Source organism: Sinohyriopsis cumingii, chromosome 2 (genome assembly GCF_028554795.1).
Source record: "Sinohyriopsis cumingii isolate HCF-2022 chromosome 2, ASM2855479v2, whole genome shotgun sequence".
NCBI classification, from domain to species: Eukaryota; Metazoa; Mollusca; class Bivalvia; order Unionida; family Unionidae; genus Sinohyriopsis; species Sinohyriopsis cumingii.
Window position 1 is genome coordinate 6,537,174 of NC_142962.1, and position 22,401 is coordinate 6,559,574.

General features: G+C 35.8%; 1 protein-coding gene across 6 annotated transcripts in view; it reads right to left on the reverse strand.

Annotated features, from left to right (window-relative positions):
* LOC149804287 (ras guanyl-releasing protein 3-like) overlaps window positions 1-22,401 on the reverse strand; it is a 269,841-nt gene that overhangs the window by 91,910 nt on the left and 155,530 nt on the right. For all 6 annotated transcript variants that reach the window (XM_089938462.1, XM_089938456.1, XM_089938466.1 and 3 more), the window contains one exon: window positions 18,437-18,550. In XM_089938462.1, the coding sequence (XP_089794588.1) occupies window positions 18,437-18,550 (114 nt within the window). The remainder of the gene's footprint in view (window positions 1-18,436; window positions 18,551-22,401) is intronic.

Genomic DNA, 22,401 nt, shown 5'->3' on the forward strand with positions numbered 1-22,401 from the left:
TCTATCAAGAGGTCTAGAACATCTCTGAATCATGATTATTGGGGACACAGAGGAATAATGTGAGCAGTGGAAGTTCTGACTTTATGTAGAACTTAGGTAGCAGTCAGAACAGTGGGAAGGTATATGTGAACAGACGATCACACTGGAAGCTTAATAGGTCCAATACCTATGCACTCTGGTTCAAGACTGGAGTACTATAATAGGGAAGTCTGTTGCTGAGCCTGGTCACACACATGGCCACCAGACGTTTTCCCTACAATGAGAAGAGGGTCTCTATTATGAAGCAATGAAGAAACTATTGTGTGGACTGCTTTGAGCTATGTTATGTGTATTATTTTCATAATAACAGTTTTTTAAAGGGTCATTTAGTTAATGACATTTTTAATGCTAAAATCCTATGATTGTAATTTGTACTGTAAGATGAGTCATGTATAAAATGCGTAAATTGATTCATTCATAAGTTCCAAGGTCAATGTCAACTACCAATACAGGTAAACATCATGTGATCCAACAAGGACATGAGTTCTGGAAAAGCCCAGCCTGACCTAATTTGTTCTTAGCCAGAATTGGAATAGCTCATCTGTTTACTGATTGAGTATTTTTCAAAATACATCGATGATTCATTGAAAGTTTTGTATTGCAATATTTCTAATCGCATTGATATTATATATAATTATTGCACAGATTAGTAGTAACATTGGTCTTGGAAGAGTTATGGGGATAATAATAATAATAATAATAATAATAATAAATAATAATAATAATGACCTTATTTAAAGAGGGTAACACAAATAGCTAAGAACTAATATACATTGAGGCCCTCATACAAAGGAATTTATTTATTTTAGCTGCATCTCTGAAGCCACTGGATATATTGGGTTTGGAAGAAGGAAACAGAGTGGGCATTTCTAATCTCAACTGGAATACTATTCCAGAGCAGAGTTCCCAAGTACTGGAATTTTTTTTAAAAATAACTCATTATTTGGTTTGGGAATTTTATACTGTTTGGTAGACATGGATCGCAGGTGGGGAGTATTACCAGGTAGCCTATACTGGAATAGTGATTGTAAATATTCAGGAGCACTATTATTGGATATCCTGTACATTAATTTGTCTTTTCTCAAACAGATTTGGCATTTAATAGGCAATATTTTTTGACCAATTCATTCATTTAATTTAATAATCATTCGTTTGATCTGCAGCGCTCTAAGATTCATTTAAAGACTATTTGGCTATATATAGCTGTACAGAATTTCTTGAACTCAGTCAAAGTCATTGGGATAAATAGCTGTATTGGAATTACCATGAATTCGTTTAAAGACACTTTGGGATTATGTTAAGTGATTTCTTCTATACTGTTGACCAGGGGCTTAACTAAAGTATTTGGCACCCAAGGTGGATCCTTCCTTTGGCACCCCGCCAAATAATTTTAAAATTTAAACACACAGAAAAATAGATAATGTTTGCAAGTGGATATTTAAACAGTACAGTGCTATCATCAGAAAACTGGAAATAACTTTTACTTTGGCGAATGTTTCATTTGGTTTGAAAACCTGAACTGATATTTCAACTCTTCCAATGCCCCCCCCCCCCATTCTGGCTGTCAGCTGGGGAGGACAGCACACCTCACTCCCCACCCGCTTAGTACACCACTGATGCTGCCACATCAGTATAGTAGTAACATCATCTGGAATACCTTAGGAACTTATTCGGATTACATGGGACTATGCTAAACTTGCTGATTTTGCTCTTCTTGTGAGGTAGTTAAGACCCGAGTCAAATCAGTGCTAATAAGTTTTCTTCCCCAGAATGTATAAACTTGGAGGGTGATGATATCTGATGTTACCTAATGGAGGAGGTTCCAGATCTCCATGCAACGAGTTCAAGGTTCCCAACTGGGCTAAGTAAAGGCAAGCAGACAATGATGTTTTTGCTCATCATGGTGCCTCCAGAAGTGCTTGGGTTTGATCTATGCAATCCCATGCGATTTGGACCAAGTTCTGATTGGTGAGGAAGTTCATCCTGACATAAACAAAGTACTGAGATGGAATGAGCTCTGACTTTATGAGGTTGAATAAAAGAGCCAACAAGTTACTGTGGGTCTACAACAGAACAGATCCTGATGGAAGGACTGAACCTGAACATTGTGGATATAACCAGTCTGTGAAATACTGGAGAATCGGGGTTACAAGTAATCAGAGGTGAGACTCAACTTTTCCTATAACTTGGGTGAATACTCTGAGTGTGGAAGCAATTCCAAACACCTGGAATAGAAAAACTTCCTGGTCCAAGCCAAGCATTTTTGATGTGGCAGAAGTATCAGGATGTGGAAATTGTCATCCTGAGGGTTGATGGAGACCACCCAATCTGATGGAAGCATTGTGTTCCAGAATGAGGAAGTGGTTTCCACCTTGAAATGTTCCTTCAGAAGAAGCCAGTTTAACAGGGGAATTGATTATGTTACAAAATTTCCCACTTTTCTTGGTGACCTGGATAATTCAGAATAGAATGGAGACTGATTATTCAAGACCCCCTTTTTAAAAAAAAGTGCACCTCTTCCTCTTCCCATAATTTTGTCAGATTCAACTGGAGAAAGAATATGGGTGACCTTGACAGAAGAGGTTTATTTAAAATTAAATTTAAGTTGGAAACTCTTGTTCACAACAGAAAGGACTTACAAATCATCCATAATGATGGCACACCAAGATGAGCACTATCACCATGGTTACTGGCATATAAACAGAAGACGAGATGGATGAATTGTAAGACTAAATAGAATATTGCTGATAGGAAAGCTGCAATTAGGTTTTAAACTTACAGCAGCAAAGTGGGGGGAGCCCACCTTAAAAAAATGATTGTTTTGGTCCAATTGATAAAAGTCTAAGGAAAGCTGATTACCAAACATCCAGATATAAAAACACTAAACCGCAACCATGAAATAATTTTTTTCCATGCACCTCTACCCCCAATCAAAGTTGATATCTATAAAGGATTTCCTTTCCCTGTCAATTTATTTCTTGCATGTGGTTTGGATGATTCATATCACAGTTTCCATCACAGTTCATGACCACAGTAAGTTGTTTTTCCCACATTCAGCCATTTGCATTAATTCTTTCTGACCGTATGTATTAATATTATAATGTTTCTAATTAATTCTTGAATTGGGGATAGACAGGGTCCCCCCCTCCAGTCTTTTATATTGCTATTTGATTGGGAGAGGGCACTGAAAATTTATTTTCCAGTCACAGTTTATGGTTTTTATACCTGGATGATCCATCATTTTGTCAATATGACCATACAAAAAAAAATCATTTCTTAAGATCACACACACACCATTGCTCTTGCAACAAGCAATTTTTCTCAGGCCAACTGTGTAGACACATCTATTAATTTTTCTGTATTAGGTCAGGCACAAAAAACAGTTGTGTTCCAAGAGTTCTGATTTAGGGTTTATTTAAGGATCTTGCAGCTTATTTGCACACAGAACAAATGGTCCATGTTTTGCAGCACATCAACACAAGTAGGTTATTCAGCACTAAGGCAAGAGAGAGAGAGAGAGAGAGAGAGAGAGAGAGAGAGGGAGAGAGAGAGAACAAGCATGCAGTCACAGGAAAGGGCAATGATTGAGACAAATACAACATCAGAGTGAGAATTAGAGATGGAAAGATGGAAATGGAAAAAAATTAAATGCAAGAATGAGATAAGGCAAGCCTTACGTGTTTTAGATCCAAATAAATTGTAAATATGCTGTCTGTGATTTGACCTGTGATGAGAGAGAAGTTCATGGCATAGGGTGAGACAGAGGAGGGGGTGGGGTGGAGAACTAGTTTAAGGGCATAGTTGGTATATGATAAAGCTCCAGCTGCAAGAAGCAAGTCAGGGTGCCAGTCCAACAAAATAACAGACAGCTGTGGCAGCCAACAAGTCTGAAAATCAATATGTCTCCTCTACAAAGAAAAAAGCCTGACCCAAGTCTAGAATGAACCTGCATGTGCCTCTCCTGCTGTTGATAGTACCATGGAGGTGTGTACACTCAAGTTATCAATAGTACCATGGGTGTGTGTACACAGTTAAGTTATCAATAGTACCATGGATGTGTGTACACAGTCAAGTTATCAATAGTACCATGGGTGTGTGTACACAGTCAAGTTATCAATAATACCATGGGTGTGTGTACAGTCAAGTTATCAACAGTACCATTGGTGTAAGTATACAGTCAAGTTATCAACAGTACCATGTGTGTGTGTGTACACGGTCAAGTTATCAATACTAAAAGAAGTGACTGTTTGCTTACAAGGAAATTGTTAAACCTGTCCTGAATTAAAAAAAAAGGTTTATCATGTTTAGGTCCCATTTTTAATCACTTCAGTTGAAAAGCAGTATGGGACAAGTGTTTAAATAAAATGCAGTTCTTTATGGAAATTTTCTCCAACTGTCCAAAATTTATCCATAATGCATAATTTGAAAATGAGATAATAACTTCAACAGTAATATATTCCCAAAATACAATATTAATTTCAACAGTAAATGTACTCCCAAACCACAATAATGACTTCTACAGTAAATGTACTCCCAAAACACAATAATGTTTGCAGTAATGTACTCCCAAACCACAATAATGACTTCAATAGTAATGTACTCCTAAACCACAATAATGACTTCAACAGTAAATGTACTCCCAAACCACAATAATGACTTCAACAGTAATGTACTCCCAAACCACAATAATGACTTCAATAGTAATGTACTCCCAAACCACAATAATGACTTCAACAGTAATGTACTTCCAAACCACAATAATGACTTCAACTGTAATGTACTCCCAAACCACAATAATGACTTCAACAGTAATGTACTCCCAAACCACAATAATGACTGCAACAGTAATGTACTTCCAAACCACAATAATGACTTCAACTGTAAATGTACTCCCAAACCACAATAATGACTTCAATAGTAATGTATTCCCAAACCACAATAATGACTTCAACAGTAATGTACTCCCAAGCCACAATAATAACTTCAACTGTAAATGTACTCCCAAACCACAATAATGACTTCAACAGTAAAAGTACTCCCAAACCATAATAATGACTTCAACAGTAAATGTACTCCCAAACCACAATAATGACTTCAACAGTAAATGTACTCCCAAACCACAATAATGACTTTAATAGTAATGTAAACCATAATAATGACTTCAAGAGTAAATGTACTCCCAAAACACAATAACTTAAGACTGTAATGTACTTGTAAACCACAATAATAACTTCAACAATAATGTACCCCCAAACAATAATAACTTCTACAGTAATGTTCAATAATGACTTCAACAGTAAATGTACTCCCAAACCACAATAATGACTTCTACAGTAAATGTACTCCCAAAACACAATATTGACTTCAACAGTAAATGTACTCCCAAACCACAATAATGACTTCAACAGTAAATGTACTCCCAAAACACAATAATTCTAGCAGTAATATTCTCTAAACATTTTGTAACAATCTGGTACTCTGTGTGTGTGTGTGTGTGTGTGTGTGTGTGTGTGTGTGTGTGTGTGAGAGAGTGAGAGAGAGATTTGGATTTTTAATGAAGCTTTAACAATTTTAGTGTGTTATGTGATTTTGGATTTTTAACATAGCTTTAAAAAAATTCAGTCATACTGCTACAATGTCTGCAGTGTGATAGTTTAAAGATATGTCTAGCACTTAAAAGGGCTTCATGCTGCAAACATGAAGCATCATGTCCCACCCAGTCACATTATCCTGACATGAGGTCAGCCAGTCCTAACACTAACACTAACCTCTTCATGCTGATCGCCAAGCAAGGCAGCTGCTAGTATAACATTTTTGTCTTTTGTATGCCTCTGCTGGGGTTCAAACCCACGACCTCCTGCACCCAAGGTGTATGCTCTAACCACTTAAACCACCAGACCAGTCCATAATCTGGCACTAAATATCCATACAATTTGAATACTGAATTGGGAGACAGCTCACGTGTGAAGACAATGCATAATGGCAACGTACAACGACAATCATTCTGAATGACTAAAGTTATAAGCAAGCACATGCATATACCAAGAACAAATGTTCTATTGAGTCAGGAGACAAATTCAAAAGATGGAAAAATATTTTGGATACAATTTTTAATGACGATTTGTATGTTTGTATTTTAAATTTATCTAACAATAAAACAAATTAATTAAACTGTAACATAAATTGTGAATATGTATTAAAAGTTGAAGAAACCATTCCAAGCTGTGAATCTGTAAGTTAAAGAAAACAAGACCCAAAGCTGGTACGTTCATTAGTTGGAAGAATCCACTCAAAGCTGTGAATTCATGAGTTGGAGAAACCACTCCAATTCGTGAATTCATAAGTTTGAGATTCCACTCCAAGCTGTAAATTTGTGAATGGAGAACCCACTCCAAGCTGTAAATTTGTGAATGGCAAAACCATTCCATACTATGAATTCAAACATTGGAGAATCCACTCCAAGCTGTAAGTTTGTGAATGAAGAATCCACTCAAAGCTGTGAATTTATCAGTTGGAGAAACCACTCCATGCTGTGAATTTGCAAGCTGAGAAACCACTTCAAGCTGTGAATTTTATGAATCCACTGCTTTGGAGTGGTTTCTCCATTATCTGATAGGGGAAAGGGAAGGAATTTGTTCCATGGCCATAACTTGCCTATGGGATAATAGTACAACCCTAAATCCTAAGTACTGTTGACGGAAATCAGGTCCACTGTCAGCCAGGACATAGGGAAGAAAGTACATCAACTATGCTTAAAGGGATATAAAAAAAACTCAAAGATTTGGTGGATAAAAAAACAAAGCAACCCCACAAAATGTATAACTTTGCATTATTGTTTTTGTCACACAAAAACTTACACATACATGGAAGGACAGGGGAAACCCACACTAATACACACTTTTGGAAAAACAGGGTGTCACTTCTAAGCTCTAACCAGCCATATATGCTGAGATGGAACTAGGGAGTGTCAACAAATCCATTATTTAATAATGCATGTGAAAAAAATAATGAAGCAGTCAAGAGGCAACAGAGAACACTTTTGTCTTCAATAAAAAGTTCAGGATCTTGTGCAAGGTTTGGGCAGCCATAATAGCAGCAGCATTAACATAAGCTGTGCTCAAGAAGGGGATCAAAATCTATCATATATACCTAAATAGTGTTAATATACCAGTGATCATTTAAATTTACAACTAAATAACCCTGTTGTGGGGACTACATGCAAGGCTTTCTTCTCTATATACATGCTGATTTAAATCTATGGTTTTCAGGAATCAAATGCTTACATAAATGAAGTTCCAGATGGCTGAAGAGCTCCCCTGACAATGGAAGCTAAGTAGTTCACAATGACCCATATTCAGTATCATGCAAATACAGTGCTCATTCATTATAATGCTGCCTTACAATGAAACCATATTATAAATAAGTACATTATAGATATGATTTCAATAAAGTGGGAGTCATACCAATAGCTTACAAAAATGATACTAACAGCTGCCTCACTTGGTGCTCAGCATTAAGTGGTTAGTGTTAGGACTGGTTGGCCTGCTGTCAGGATAATGTGACTGGGTGGGACATTATGCTACATGTCTGTGCCAGGATGCCCCAGTGCTAGACATCACTATAAACTGCTACACTGCAGACATCATAGTGATAAGACTGAAAAATTGTTAAAGCTATCTTACAAGTCTAGACCACACACACACACACACACACACACACACAAACACATACAATAAAGTGAAATCCATGAACATATACACCTGATAAACAAAACCATTGTTGGGCCCTATAGTGTTAGAATGCTATATAATTGATGTATACATGTACTCCCACCTAGGTTTGAGACTGACTAGACACATTTGCTATCTTTACTCACTTATGATATACACTGCAAAAAACAAAGATCCTGATCTGCCATAGCATAATGTGCTGCAGATGATGGTCTATACTGTTTGTTCTACTCATTACTTCTAACAAACTGCACAGACCCAGATCTGCTGGCACATTATGCAACAGCAGATCTGGGTCTGTATAGTTTGCAGTTGGACTCAACTTATAAGTGAGTATAGATGGTACCTCTGAAAAAGTAATAATCACTGAAGCATGAGCTGTATTTAGTAATCATGACATAGCTTTTATCTAATGGTGTCCTGTTCCAAGTCATGCTGACTCCTGTAACACGTCTCATGACATGGAAGGCTGACTGAAAAATAGATCCAAACATATCAGGTTCCGTGTTTCTTAGCAAAAACATGAACCTCCTAAACAAGAGGTACAAGTAAATCTAAGAAACCTCACCTAGCTGACAAGGAAATGATAGCCCAATGACTGCCAGCAGTGGATAATAGTTGTTGTTGTTATAGGGTTTAACACGATTTTTCAGCACACGATAGGCTATACATGGCAGCCAGTATAAATGGCTGAGGAAGAACCAGGGAAAACCCCAGAAAGAACCACCGACCCACGAGAATTAAGCTACTGGGCAAGCTTTCTCATGTACCCACATTGGCCAAGCCTGAGCTTTCTCACATACCCACATTGGCTAAGCCTGAGCTTTCTCACCTACCCACACTGGCCAAGCCTGAGCTTTCTCACGTACCTACACTGGCCAAGCCTGAGCTTTCTCATGTACCCACATTGGCTAAGCCTGAGCTTTCTCACGTACCCACATTGGCCAAGCCTGAGCTTTCTCACCTACCCACATTGGCCAAGCCTGAGCTTTCTCACCTACCCACATTGGCCAAGCCTGAGCTTTCTCAAGTACCCACATTGGCCAAGCCTGAGCTTTCTCAAGTACCCACATTGGCCAAGCCTGAACTTTCTCACATATCCACATTAGCCAAACCTGAGCTTTCTCACATACCCACGTTGGCCAAGCCTGAGCTTTCTCACGTACCCACATTGGCCAAACCTGAGATTTCTCACATACCCACACTGGCCAAGCCTGAGATTTCTCACGTACCCACATTGGCCAAGCCTGAGCTTTTTCACGTACCCACATTGGCCAAGCCTGAGCTTTCTCACGTACCTACATAGGCCAAGTCTGAGATTTCTCACATACCCACATTAGCCAAGCCTGAGCCAGCAGTGGATAGTACAGTAATCTATGTCAATACAGTAATACCTCGAACATTCGCGAGGTTAGGTTCCAGAACCAGTCGCTGATCAGGAGGAATCGCAAATGTTTGGTACGAGTCACTAAAAATGCTAATAAATGCTTATTTCTAGGGTTTAAACCCTAAATATGACCCAAATCATGCTCCCAAAGCACTTTAATTTCATTTAAAAGTTAGCTTAATACATTACCCTTAAAAAGAGAAATAAATGGTTGACGTAAAAATAGAGTACAGTATCGCCTAATGGGTATTTGCCACACTAGCGCATTTACAGTACGGTACATGTATGCTAATATTACCCCTATACTAATTCATTGGCTGCCGTTTTCTTTTGCACTCACAGTAAGGTAAAACCAAGTAGCGAATGAGACTGTAAACTTAATGACTAACGTTTTCTTTGTCATTGTCAGGAAGGTAAACTAGGCAAACTTCATATGTCACAGAAGTCATATAATGAAGGTACAATTCAATAAAATAAAGAAAACATGTACGTAGAGGGTACCAATGAAAATTTCACGAATCCGTGAATTCGCGAATCCAGAAACGCGAATGCATGAGGTATTACTGTCAATGCTTTCTGAAAAATTTGAATGAAATTTTCTTGAAAGGTCTGATGACATTTGTTTTAAGATTAATGGGCTTTCTTTTTCTCATACATATACAGTAAGGCCAGTAACAACCATCATAATACTAGAGTAGCATACAACATGGCCAGCTCTTCTAAGTCATTATGCAGGTGAGTTTGAAACAAATGAGGAAATTAAAATCTTCAGGGTACTTTATGATGCAATACCAATTTTATTTTCTGATTATACCCATCTGTTGGTGTGTATGTATGGTACATAATATTAATCTTTCAGTAAAACCTTCTACTTTCCTTTGTTTAGTTGTCCCACATTTGGGTGACATTAATATTTCATTATTCTAGTTACATGATGAAGCTCCTTTGAACACAGACAAAGGTTAATCTGCAATTAAGATGTGGGTCATGTGCATGCTAATAAACTGTAATACAAATGAAGAACAAATAACAAGCAAAACTATGGAACAGAAGTAATAAAAAAGGACAGAACATACCATATAAGCCACATACCATATCTACTTGGTTATGAGTCAAACTATAAACAACAAACATCCTGATCTGCCATAGCATAATGCACCTGCAGATCAGGCTCTTTGTTATTTGTTTTACTGATTACTCTAAACAAACTGTACAGACCCAGATCTGCTGGAACATTATGTGATGATAGCTATGCAGTTTGCAGTGAACTCGACTTATAAGTGAGTGTGTATGGTATAAGTTTCATGCCCAGTAATAAGTAGATCAGATCATTTATGTTGTATTCTTATTTAGTAGGATATATGCAGATCTTCTGTGTGTGTGTGTGTGTGTGTGTGTGTGTGTGTGTGTGTGTGTGTTGGATTTAACATAGCTTTAACAATTTTTTCAGTCATATTGCAAGGATATCTGCATTGTGGCAGTTGATAGTGATGTCGAGCACTCCAGGGGCATCATGCCACAGACATACAACATGATGTCCCACCCGGTCACATTACCATGACACCAGGCCGACCAGTCCTAACACTAACCTTTTAATGCTGAGTGCCTAGTGAAGCAGTTGCTAGTACCATTTTTATAAGTCTTTGGTATGACTCAGCCAGGGTTTGAACCTGTGAACTCCCACATCTGAGGCAGACGCTATAACCACAAGACCACCGGAATGGTTTGCAGATTTTCTAAAAATTTCTCTATAAATCATCATGGTTTCTTGTTAAGTGGCTCGCCTGCTAATCCCACCATGGCATATGACTTTCATCAAACATAAACACAAATCTTGTAATAATAATAATAATAATAATAATGATAATAATAATAATGACTTTATATCTACCTTGAGGCCTTCTATCTGTTATGTACAATATATACAGTATATACAACATGATGTGAAGAGTCTGGCTTGACACTAAATAATTAAGCAATTTTAAAATTCAAAGTATCAAGCCTGGAACACATGCACAGACATCAGTGAAAACATAAACATATATAAAATATAAAATATTCTGCATTGAACAATTTAGCTATGAAAATAATACAAAATTACAGAAAAGCAGGCTGTATTTTTTGTACTAGAACTGTTCAATTTTCTAAAGATTTCATCCATTTAAGATATTGATTGTGATTAAAGATGAAATGCTAGGAGCCTGCCTTATGTCACTGGGAATGTTGTTCCATACCAGTGGACCAGTATATTGAAAACTTATTTTAAACAATTCCTTCTTTGGCCTTGGTATAATGTAATTTCTTCTTCTTATGGACCTTAAATTTGGAGTACCATCAGCATCTCTTTCATGAAAAATATTGCTTAGATACACAGGAATGTCTTTTCTGTATACTTTATACATCAATTTGTCCTTTCTAAGAAATATTCTTTCATGTATTGTTAAAACCTTTATATTATTCATTGCATCCTGAAAATTGTCTATACTTTGATCTAGAATTAAATGGCAAGCCCTCTTTTGGAGTCTTAAAAGTGTTGTTATGTTTGAATTAGAAGTATTACCCCAAATTACATTACAGTAACCCAGATGTGGCTGAATATAACTTTTATAAAAGATGACCCTATACTGAAGAGGAATGTACGTTTTGATTTTCCTCAGTAGCCAAAGATAAGAATTAACCTTTTTTGAAACATGTTTAACGTGAATAGACCAAGTAAGATTGTTATCCACGAATACACCAAGAACTCTATCTTAAGAGGTCATATTGAGGCTCACATTGTCAAATAGAACCTAGAGTTTGTCGCTATCTATCCTTGCTCGTTTTTGTTGTGTTGTAACTAGAAGGGCTTTCATTTTTTTGGTATTTATGATCATACTGTTTTCCATGCACCATACTTAAAGTCTGTTGAGAGCATCTTGTAAGTTATTTTCAAGTACCATATTGGTTTTACCCATCTCAGACAGTGTAGTATCATCTGCACAGAGGACAGTGGAAGAAATTGAAGTTCCAATCTTAAGAGGTAAATAGTTGATAAATAGAATGAATAACAGAGGTCCATAAAGAACATGTGGTTCCTCAAGTGTCCTTTATTGGCAGGTATTACTTTAGTCAGATTAAAAAGACAGAGGTAAGATAGTGTAGGGATGCGGATTACAGCAAAGTAAAAGTCATTTTGATTATTGATACTTAAGTCATTCAAGTTTGCGTGGTGAACTGATAATCTCGGAGGTTTATCATTGTGGACCACCAGACCATATACAGTAGGTATTGTTTTCTAGAAAGGAATTCCACTCCCCCCAGACACACCCCTCAAGTTTTGTTTTAGAATTAGTTTTTAATTTCTTGAGATTTAAGTTGGTAGAGTAATATTTTGGGACTTTGTATTAGTTATCTTAGGGCCTTAACATAAGGGCTGTGTATTGCCACTTTCATTATGAGACGATACACATAGTGGCATGAATGAGCTGATTATAGGTTTGTCCACTGAGTTGATGAGGACGACTTTAGTCATCCAGTGCAATACATATTTTTCTTTAGGCTGTTTAACAGCTACTTCAAGTCCAGCTCAATTTACTAAGGTAGTATATTAATAATAATAATAATAATAATAATAATAATAATAATAATAAAGACTTTCTTTAGAGAAGGTAACTTAATTAGTTACAGAACTAATCTACATTGAGGCCTTCTAAATGTTATGTATAATATATACAGTATATACAACATGATGTGAAGAGTCTGGCTTGACACTAAATAATTAAGTAATTTTAAAATTTAAAGTATCAAGCCTGGAACACATGCAAAGGCATCAGTGAAAACATAAACATAAATAAAACACAAAGTATCATCCTGCACTGAAAAATTCAGCTATGAAAATGATGCAAAATTACAGAAAAGCAGGCAGTATTTTTTGTACTAGAACTGTTCAGCTGAATATAACTTTTTAAAAAGATGACCCTATACTGAAGAGGAATGTATGTTTTGATTTTCCTCAGCAGCCAAAGATAAGAATTAGCCTTTTTTTGAAATGTGTTTAATGTGAATAGACCAAGTAAGATTGTTATCCACGAATACACCAAGAATTCTATCTTGAGAGGTCATATTAAGGCTCACATTATCCACAAATACACCAAGAATTCTATCTTGAGAGGTCATATTAAGGCTCACATTGTCAAACAGAACCTGGAGTTTGTCGCTATCTATCCTTGCTCGTTTTTGTTGTGTTGTAACTAGTAGGGCTTTCATTTTTTCGGTATTTATGATCATACTGTTTTCCATGCACCATACTTGAAGTCTGTTGAGAACATCTTGTAAGTTTTTTCAAGTACCGTTTTGGTTTTACCAGTCTCAGACAGTGTAGTATCATCTGCATAGAGGTCAGTGGAAGAAACTGAAGTTCCAATCTTAAGAGGTAAATCGTTGATAAACAGAATGAATAACGGAGGTCCAAGGATAGAGCCTTGTGGTACTCCACAATTAATATATTTACTTTCAGAAAGTTGACCATTTAAAGATACTTTTTGCACTCTATCGGTTAAGTAAGAAGTAAACCAGTTTAGGGAGTTTTCACTGCATTGATAGATGTTTAGTATTTCAAGCAAAATTTCATGGTCTACAAAATCAGATGCTTTATGAAAATCAACCATAATAGTGACAACCATTTCTCCTTGATCTAATGCTTTCAACCATTTATCAATCAAAATTACAAGTACAGTTTCACAGGAGTGATTCTGTTGAAAGCCAGACTGATTATCATGAATAAGATCAAAAGTGTTCAAATAGTTGAGAAAAGAATCATGTACATGTTTTTCTAGTAATTTGGAGAGACAAGGAAGGCTAGAGATGGGTCTGTAGCTATTTACATCATCTTTTGTTCCTGTTTTATGCAATGGTGTAACCTTTGCAGTTTTCCATGTTTGTGGAAATTTGTTAGACCTAATACTTGAATTGCAAATGAAAGCTATACTCTCTACAATTGCAGGTGCACTTACCTTTAGTAGCCTTGGTCCAATCATATCAAGTCCTGTAGCTTTACAATCATCCATTTTTTAAACATATTTCAACCCAAATTTGGGACTCATTTCAGGAATTTCAGACTTTATATTGTTCCGTAGTTTTTTAGCACAAAAATGTTTGGATTCCAGATGATCAGATGAAGTTCTGGGTTCTTTAAGTTTTTCAGCAATATGAACAAAAAAGTTGTTAAAAATACTTGAGATGTTAGTTGGATTATCAGTATAAATGCCCTCATGATTGAGGGATAAAGTTTCAGCTTTACTCTTACATTTGCCTGCACCAAACCCTGTAAACACTTTCCAGATAGCTTTGGGATTATTTTGGTTTTCATCAAGCACTTTTTTATAGTGTGCTTGTTTGGCTTGATGTATCATTTTATTAACTTTATTCCTCTAAACTCTATATTCAGTTTGATTTCCTACTATTTTAGTTGGTCTCTTTGCTTTATAGCTTCTAAAATTTCTGGGGAGATCCAGCTTGGCTGGTGGTCTTTCTTTATCCTGTGTATTTTTTAAAGGGGCGTGCTTGTTGACTATACTGATGAACAGATCATTTATTGTTGACACCATCCCACCATTTCCATCAGAAAAGTGATACCATCTTGTATGTAATTTGCCTTAAATATTTTGTATAAACTATTGATAAATAAAAATCATAAAATCAGTCTTTACCATTTGTGAAAAAGTAGAGGAATAGGTAGAGCAAAAAAAGGATATTTTATGAAGACACTTAGTATGAAATTTATGTAAATTACTGAAAAAATATGACCTTAACTTGCCTTGCTGTTACAAACAAAAGCATGTTATTATATACTAGACATCTCTCTAGTCCAGGTTACCAATATTTTCTCAAACATCCAGCTCCAGATAACAGAGGCCATATCCAATTTCTTTTATTATTCAATATCAGTATTTTTATGACAAAATTGCTGTCACTAAAAGTAGCAGTAAAAATAAAGACTAAAAAAAATGCTATCTTTTTGCAAATTCAATTTAGTACATCAGCATGAAATTGCTAATATAACAGCCTTTCTTGTCCATCTTGAAAGTGCAAAGGGCCAAACATAGTATAGGTTCTAATATGATCCAAATAGTTTGCATTTTGGGAATTTAAAATAATTCTGTGCAGAAGAAAGGAAGAACAAAAATGCACAGCTATTTTGTAACTATATGATAAACTATCAAAGCATTTTATTTTCAATTTTGCAGCAAACAGGAATAATGACATAGCATTAAAAGTTAACATCGGTGCATTTCTTAGATTATGAAGAGAAATCATCTAACTTTATGCAGATCTCTCTGAATACTGTACATTAGTACCGGTAGAAAGTTGTTTCTAAGAACACTGTGAAATCATCATAATTGTAATTACTCACTCATAAAATACAGGATAAATTACAAAAGGTATACAGATTATGCTGCTTTGTAGAATTCTTGCACATACCATATGCAAATATACTAACATAGAACCAGACATACCAAAATATGATAGATATGCATTATTACAGGATGACAGAAATAATGGCTTGCAAACTTTCAAACAGAGCTATGTACTATATTCTAAGTTATCCCTAACAGCTAAATGCATGTTATGCAAAAAACATTCATTTGAAAAATTATCCAAATTCTTAAGGATAATTACAATGTCCTTGTTTATGGTGACCCTTACAGAGTCAGGAAAATATTCATGGGCCTGGGTCGATGGTTGTTACTGAGGTGATATATTGGTCACCATCAGAAATGGCACTAAACTCAAAACAACAACAACATAATAATCTTCTAATATGACCATTGTGAATTAATATCATTCTTGATACACACAAGCATTAGTTATACAAAAAATACAGTTTTAAAAAGATGATTTCCTATTCTTTCTGCATGCACTTTGTGTATGTATATAGAGTTACAACTACTGTCTTGGAAAGATGTGACAAAATACCTACAAAACACTCAAAAACAAATCAGTGAAAATCAAATAAATGTATTTACCAGGCCCATGTATATTATTAATAAAAGATAAAACAGCCTTAAAATTTCTGGTAGATATCTTTCATTTTGATAAACATATCAACTTTTCATTTGGGAGTACGAATTCAAATGAAACACTGAATTCTACTTGCATAGTCATCTATCAGTCCTCCATTCTTCTTATCAATTTCCTTTCTCTGCTTTCTTCACTTTTCAAATGCTAAGATATAATGAATCTGTAGATTCCTGCAAGCTGATTTTGCCACCTCCAAAAAAACCACTGGCTTCATTGATTTCCTTTAAGTTCTACTTCTTTACTATAGAATTTAGTGCACCACCATTTTTACACAAACTGGTCCATCAACCAGTAGCACTTATATAATAATGTACCACTGATAAAGCAGCACTTTATACCAAACATAGGGTGCAAGTATTATAGTTCAGCTTTTCTAATAATGTAATATTCACAGCTCCTGAAAAAGCACATATTTTTTTCATCAGGGGTGAACATTGATCATAATGGAGGCTCTTGTTCACAATATCAAACAACTTGTTCTCTTGTTTCAGCCTTTTTTTTAAATTTTGACTCCAATCCAGACAATTATCCAGAGCCAGGTGACAAAACCTAGTCTCCATTTCTGTACTAATTATTCATGCATGAAATTATGAACAACCTGCTGGGCTCAAATCAAAATTTAAAAAATGAAACACTAGCAATTAGCAACCACTTGCAACAAAGCAATGCTGCAATTGCAGGATAGATCACTCAGTCACCGCTGGTCATGTGACTCTTTTAATATTCATGGCAGATCATTAAAATTGCAGACCTATTATTAGACAAGAAGTCTGACTGATCCGAAGCTGAGTGACTAAATAATGCCATCTTTGCCTCCCACTTGAACCAATGAGTAAACTTACACTGAAACACAACAATTATCATGGTAGTGAAATTATGCAAAAGCTAAAGTTACCTAAATTTGCATTTAATCTTTTCAAAAGCAATAGCTGACTTCTGATATGTACTGAATTCCCTAAATTTGAGTCCAAAAACCTCAGCACCATCAATGTAAGAGAAATGCTGTGCATAACTGAAGTGTAATAATTATAATTTTTAATATGAATGGAAAAATGGAAGTAATCAAGATTAATAACTATGTCTATTTATCAATCTCTCCATGTAATTATCATGGAATGCTTCTATTTGTGAGGCAAATGTACTTGCAACACTGTATCATACATCAATTTATACTATTGTGGCATATTTGTAACTGTCAAATACAACTTAGAACTCTTTTCAATTCAATGAAAAAATTCAGTTTACTCACACCTCCTCCACATTCCTGTGTTAAGATTTCAGTATCAGTTATTCTGGAATTCTCAGAGTGAAGAAAATAAGGGAAATAACTGACTTACACAATATTAATTTCCCATAAAACAAAGGCATGGCTATTTCCAGCAAGGGTTGAACATTTTCAGAGTTAAATTTGACTTGTCAACACAAGTAGTTTCTAGTTGTAAAACATTGCAGTAATAGCCTATAACAGAATGGAACTACCTTCAAAACTATGAACCAATTTCAACTTTTGTCATAATATAATCAGATTTGACTGTATCTTGTAATTACATCAAGTAAAAGCAACAATTTGTGTTGGATTAATCAGATTTGACTGTATCTTGTAAATATGTCATGTAAAAAGCAACAATTTGTGTTGGACTAATCAAATTTGATTGTATCTTGTAAATATGTCAAGTAAAAGCATTGGTTTGTGTTGGATTAATCAGATTTAACTGTATCTTGTAAATATATCATGCAAAAGAAACAGTTTGTGTTGGATTAATCAGATCTGACTGTATCTTGTAAATATGTCATTTAAAAGAAACAGTTTGTGTTGGATCAATCAGATATAACTGTATCTTGTAAATATGTCATGTAAAAGAAACAGTTTGTGTTGGATCAATCAGATATAACTGTATCTTGTAAATATGTCACATAAAAGCAACAGTTTGTGTTGGATCAATCAGATTTGACTGTATCTTGTAAATATGTCATGTAAACACAACAATTTGTGTTGGATTAATCAGATTTGACTGTATCTTGTAAATATGTCATGTAAACACAACAGTTTGTGTTGGATCAATCAGATTTGACTGTATCTTGTAAATATGTCATGTAAACACAACAATTTGTGTTGGATTAATCAGATTTAACTGTATCTTGTAAATATGTCATGTAAAAGCAAAAATTTGTGTTGGATCAATCAGATTTGACTATCTTGTAAACAAGCTAATGTTCTTACCTGACAGCATAGCAGATCTTGGCTTTGTAAATTTGAAGCTCACATTGACGCTGAGAAGGAAGATGGGAACAGGAAGGCTTGGGACACACCACTGTTTCATCACTACTTTGATAGCTGTGGTTGAAGGTCAAGGCAATTAACAGTGAATTTATCTAATAGGAAGTGAATGGTCAAAACATGGGTTCTATGGAATGTATTGTCCTGCTTAAGCATAAACTATGATGTATTCCCATTGTACTGATCTGGCTTGCAAATAAACTATGATGTATTCCCACTGTACTGATCTGGCTTGCAAATAAACTATGATGTATTCCCATTGTACTGATCTGGCTTGCAAAACTTGAGCAAACACTCAACTTTATCTTTCTTTCAGATCAGAGAGCAGAAAAGTAAAATAAATAGTGGGTAAAGTTGCTAGGTTAAGGAAGAAAATTTGAAAACTGGAGGATCCTATGGCCAAGATGGAAGATACATTAAATAGTGCCTGCTAATGCAATGTTAAAGATCCAAACAGTCCTTGGATGGAACAGCTCAAGTCACAGATGGAGACATTCAGTAGTGAGAATGGGAAGGGATTTGATTAAATTGTCAGCCCTGAAGATCTTGACAAAAGAAGAGTTATCCAACAGGTCAGTCTTGGTGGAAACAGACCATTAAAGTCAAGAGAAACCCCAAAAGACAGTCCCATGACATGTGAAAATTAAATATGCTTGAACAATTGGCTAAACACAAATGCCCCAGTATCTCTCAAAACATTTTCATAGAAGAATTACAGAACATACAAAAAGTGTTGCGAAGAGTAGAAAATAAGATCACTTGTCAATTTACATCTTCTTTGTTGCTTCTTAGAAATTTATCTGAAATTAAAGAAGCCTATTTTTATGATAATATATGTTTCATTTTTACTGTTTTTAAAAAACCCACCCCCAATTTTATTTCATGATTCAGTAGGAAATATTACTATAGGTATTTGTGAATTCATCAGATGATCATATTTGTTATGGGAACTGTTCATGAACAGTCATGAATCTTTCATTAGAAAGTTTGTCCATCATAGTTCATGTTATGGGAACTGTTCATGAACAGTCATGAATCTTTCATTAGAAAGTTTGTCCATCATAGTTCATGCACATGTTCATGCACTTGTTCATGAGCAATGATGATGACCAAATCTGTGAACTTTTATGAACAGTTCATGAATTCAGTTCATGAATATTTCATGAACTATTCAAGAACAGTTTGTGAAGTGTTGGTTCATGAACAGTTCATGAATTCAAAATTTCATGAATTTACCATTTTCAGTTCATACATATTCATGAATAGTTCCTGAACATTGTTATGAACTTTCATGAATGGTTCCTGAACCCAGTTCATGAATAATTCTTGAACAGTTCATCCCAGTTTTAAAAAACTGTTCATGATCATTTCATAGGGGATATCACATTCTGCTTATGCAGTAGAGACAAAAACTGTATGATCCTTTATCATAAATGTCTTTTTTTGTAACCTCAGTCTTATCATCAAAGTCTTTGACTTTGTCAAGATGCCTGACATCCTAGCCACAAGACAGCGTGACAGTGTGCATATTTTCTCCATGCAATTTCTGATAGGCTATCAATTCTTACATAATTAGGCTGGACACAATGGTCTGATGCATGCAAATTTTATAGCATCAGTCAAAACTGAAATCTTGAAATTTCATGTATGGCTTGAACATCTATTTAGTTGTTAAATTAGTTTTTATGTTTTTGTAGGTAACTCTTAAATGATTTAATAATATGCTGATTGATTAGCAAGAGCAAGAACCAGACATGGTTTGCTAAAACAAAGATTCCAGTAAATGTCTGTACACAGCAAACTGAGTAAGACACACATACCCACTGTGTTCTGGAAAATGTTTGTACACTGTAACCTCATTAAGATATCTCCTCCTATTCTGGTAAAGATTTGAACATAGCAAACTCAGAAAGACCTCCAGTCCTGTTCTGGTAAAGGTTTGTAAATAGCAAACTCAGCAAGACCTCCAGTCCTGTTCTGGTAAAGGTTTGTAAATAGCAAACTCAGCAAGACCTCCAGTCCTGTTCTGGTAAAGGTTTGTAAATAGCAAACTCAGAAAGACATCCAGTCCTGTTCTAGTAAAGGTTTGTAAATAGCAAACTCAGAAAGACATCCAGTCCTGTTCTGGTAAATGTTTGAACATAGCAAACTCAGAAAGACATCCAGTCCTGTTCTGGTAAAGGTTTCTAAATAGCAAACTCAGAAAGACATCCAGTCCTGTTCTGGTAAAGGTTTGTAAATAGCAAACTCAGAAAGACATCCAGTCCTGTTCTGGTAAAGGTCTGTAAATAGCAAACTCAGCAAGACCTCCAGTCCTGTTCTGGTAAAGGTTTGTAAATAGCAAACTCAGCAAGACCTCCAGTCCTGTTCTGGTAAATGTTTGAACATAGCAAACTCAGAAAGACTTCCAGTCCTGTTCTGGTAAAGGTTTGTAAAGAGCAAACTCAGCAAGACCTCCAGTCCTGTTCTGGTAAAGGTTTGTAAATAGCAAACTCAGCAAGACATCCAGTCCTGTTCTGGTAAAGGTTTGTAAATAGCAAACTCAAAAAGGCCTCCATTCCTGTTCTGGTAAAGGTTTGTAAATATCAAACTCAGCAAGACCTCCAGTCCTGGTCTGGTAAAGGTTTGTAAATAGCAAACTCAGCAAGACCTCCAGTCCTGTTCTGGTAAAGGTTTGTAAATAGCAAACTCAGCAAGATATCCAGTGCTGTTCTGGTAAATGTTTGAACATAGCAAACTCAGAAAGACCTCCAGTCCTGTTCTGGTAAAGGTCTGTAAATAGCAAATTCAGAAAGACATCCAGTCCTGTTCTGGTAAAGGTTTGTAAATAGCAAACTCAGCAAGACCTCCAGTCCTGTTCTGGTAAAGGTTTGTAAATAGCAAACTCAAAAAGGACTCCAGTCCTGTTCTGGTAAAGGTTTGTAAATAGCAAACTCAGCAAGACCTCCAGTCCTGTTCTGGTAAAGGTTTGTAAATAGCAAACTCAGAAAGACATCCAGTCCTGTTCTAGTAAAGGTTTGTAAATAGCAAACTCAGAAAGACATCCAGTCCCGTTCTGGTAAATGTTTGAATATAGCAAACTCAGAAAGACATCCAGTCCTGTTCTGGTAAAGGTTTCTAAATAGCAAACTCAGAAAGACATCCAGTCCTGTTCTGGTAAAGGTTTGTAAATAGCAAACTCAGAAAGACATCCAGTCCTGTTCTGGTAAAGGTCTGTAAATAGCAAACTCAGCAAGACCTCCAGTCCTGTTCTGGTAAAGGTTTGTAAATAGCAAACTCAGCAAGACCTCCAGTCCTGTTCTGGTAAATGTTTGAACATAGCAAACTCAGAAAGACTTCCAGTCCTGTTCTGGTAAAGGTTTGTAAATAGCAAACTCAGCAAGACCTCCAGTCCTGTTCTGGTAAAGGTTTGTAAATAGCAAACTCAGCAAGACATCCAGTCCTGTTCTGGTAAAGGTTTGTAAATAGCAAACTCAGAAAGACATCCAGTCCTGTTCTGGTCAAGGTTTGTAAATAGCAAAGTCAGAAAGACATCCAGTCCTGTTCTGGTAAAGGTTTGTAAATATCAAACTCAGCAAGACCTCCAGTCCTGTTCTGGTAAAGTTTTGTAAATAGCAAACTCAGCAAGACCTCCAGTCCTGTTCTGGTAAAGGTTTGTAAATAGCAAACTCAGCAAGACATCCAGTCCTGTTCTGGTAAAGGTTTGTAAATAGCAAACTCAGCAAGATATCCAGTGCTGTTCTGGTAAATGTTTGAACATAGCAAACTCAGAAAGACCTCCAGTCCTGTTCTGGTAAAGGTCTGTAAATAGCAAATTCAGAAAGACATCCAGTCCTGTTCTGGTAAAGGTTTGTAAATAGCAAACTCAGCAAGACCTCCAGTCCTGTTCTGGTAAAGGTTTGTAAATA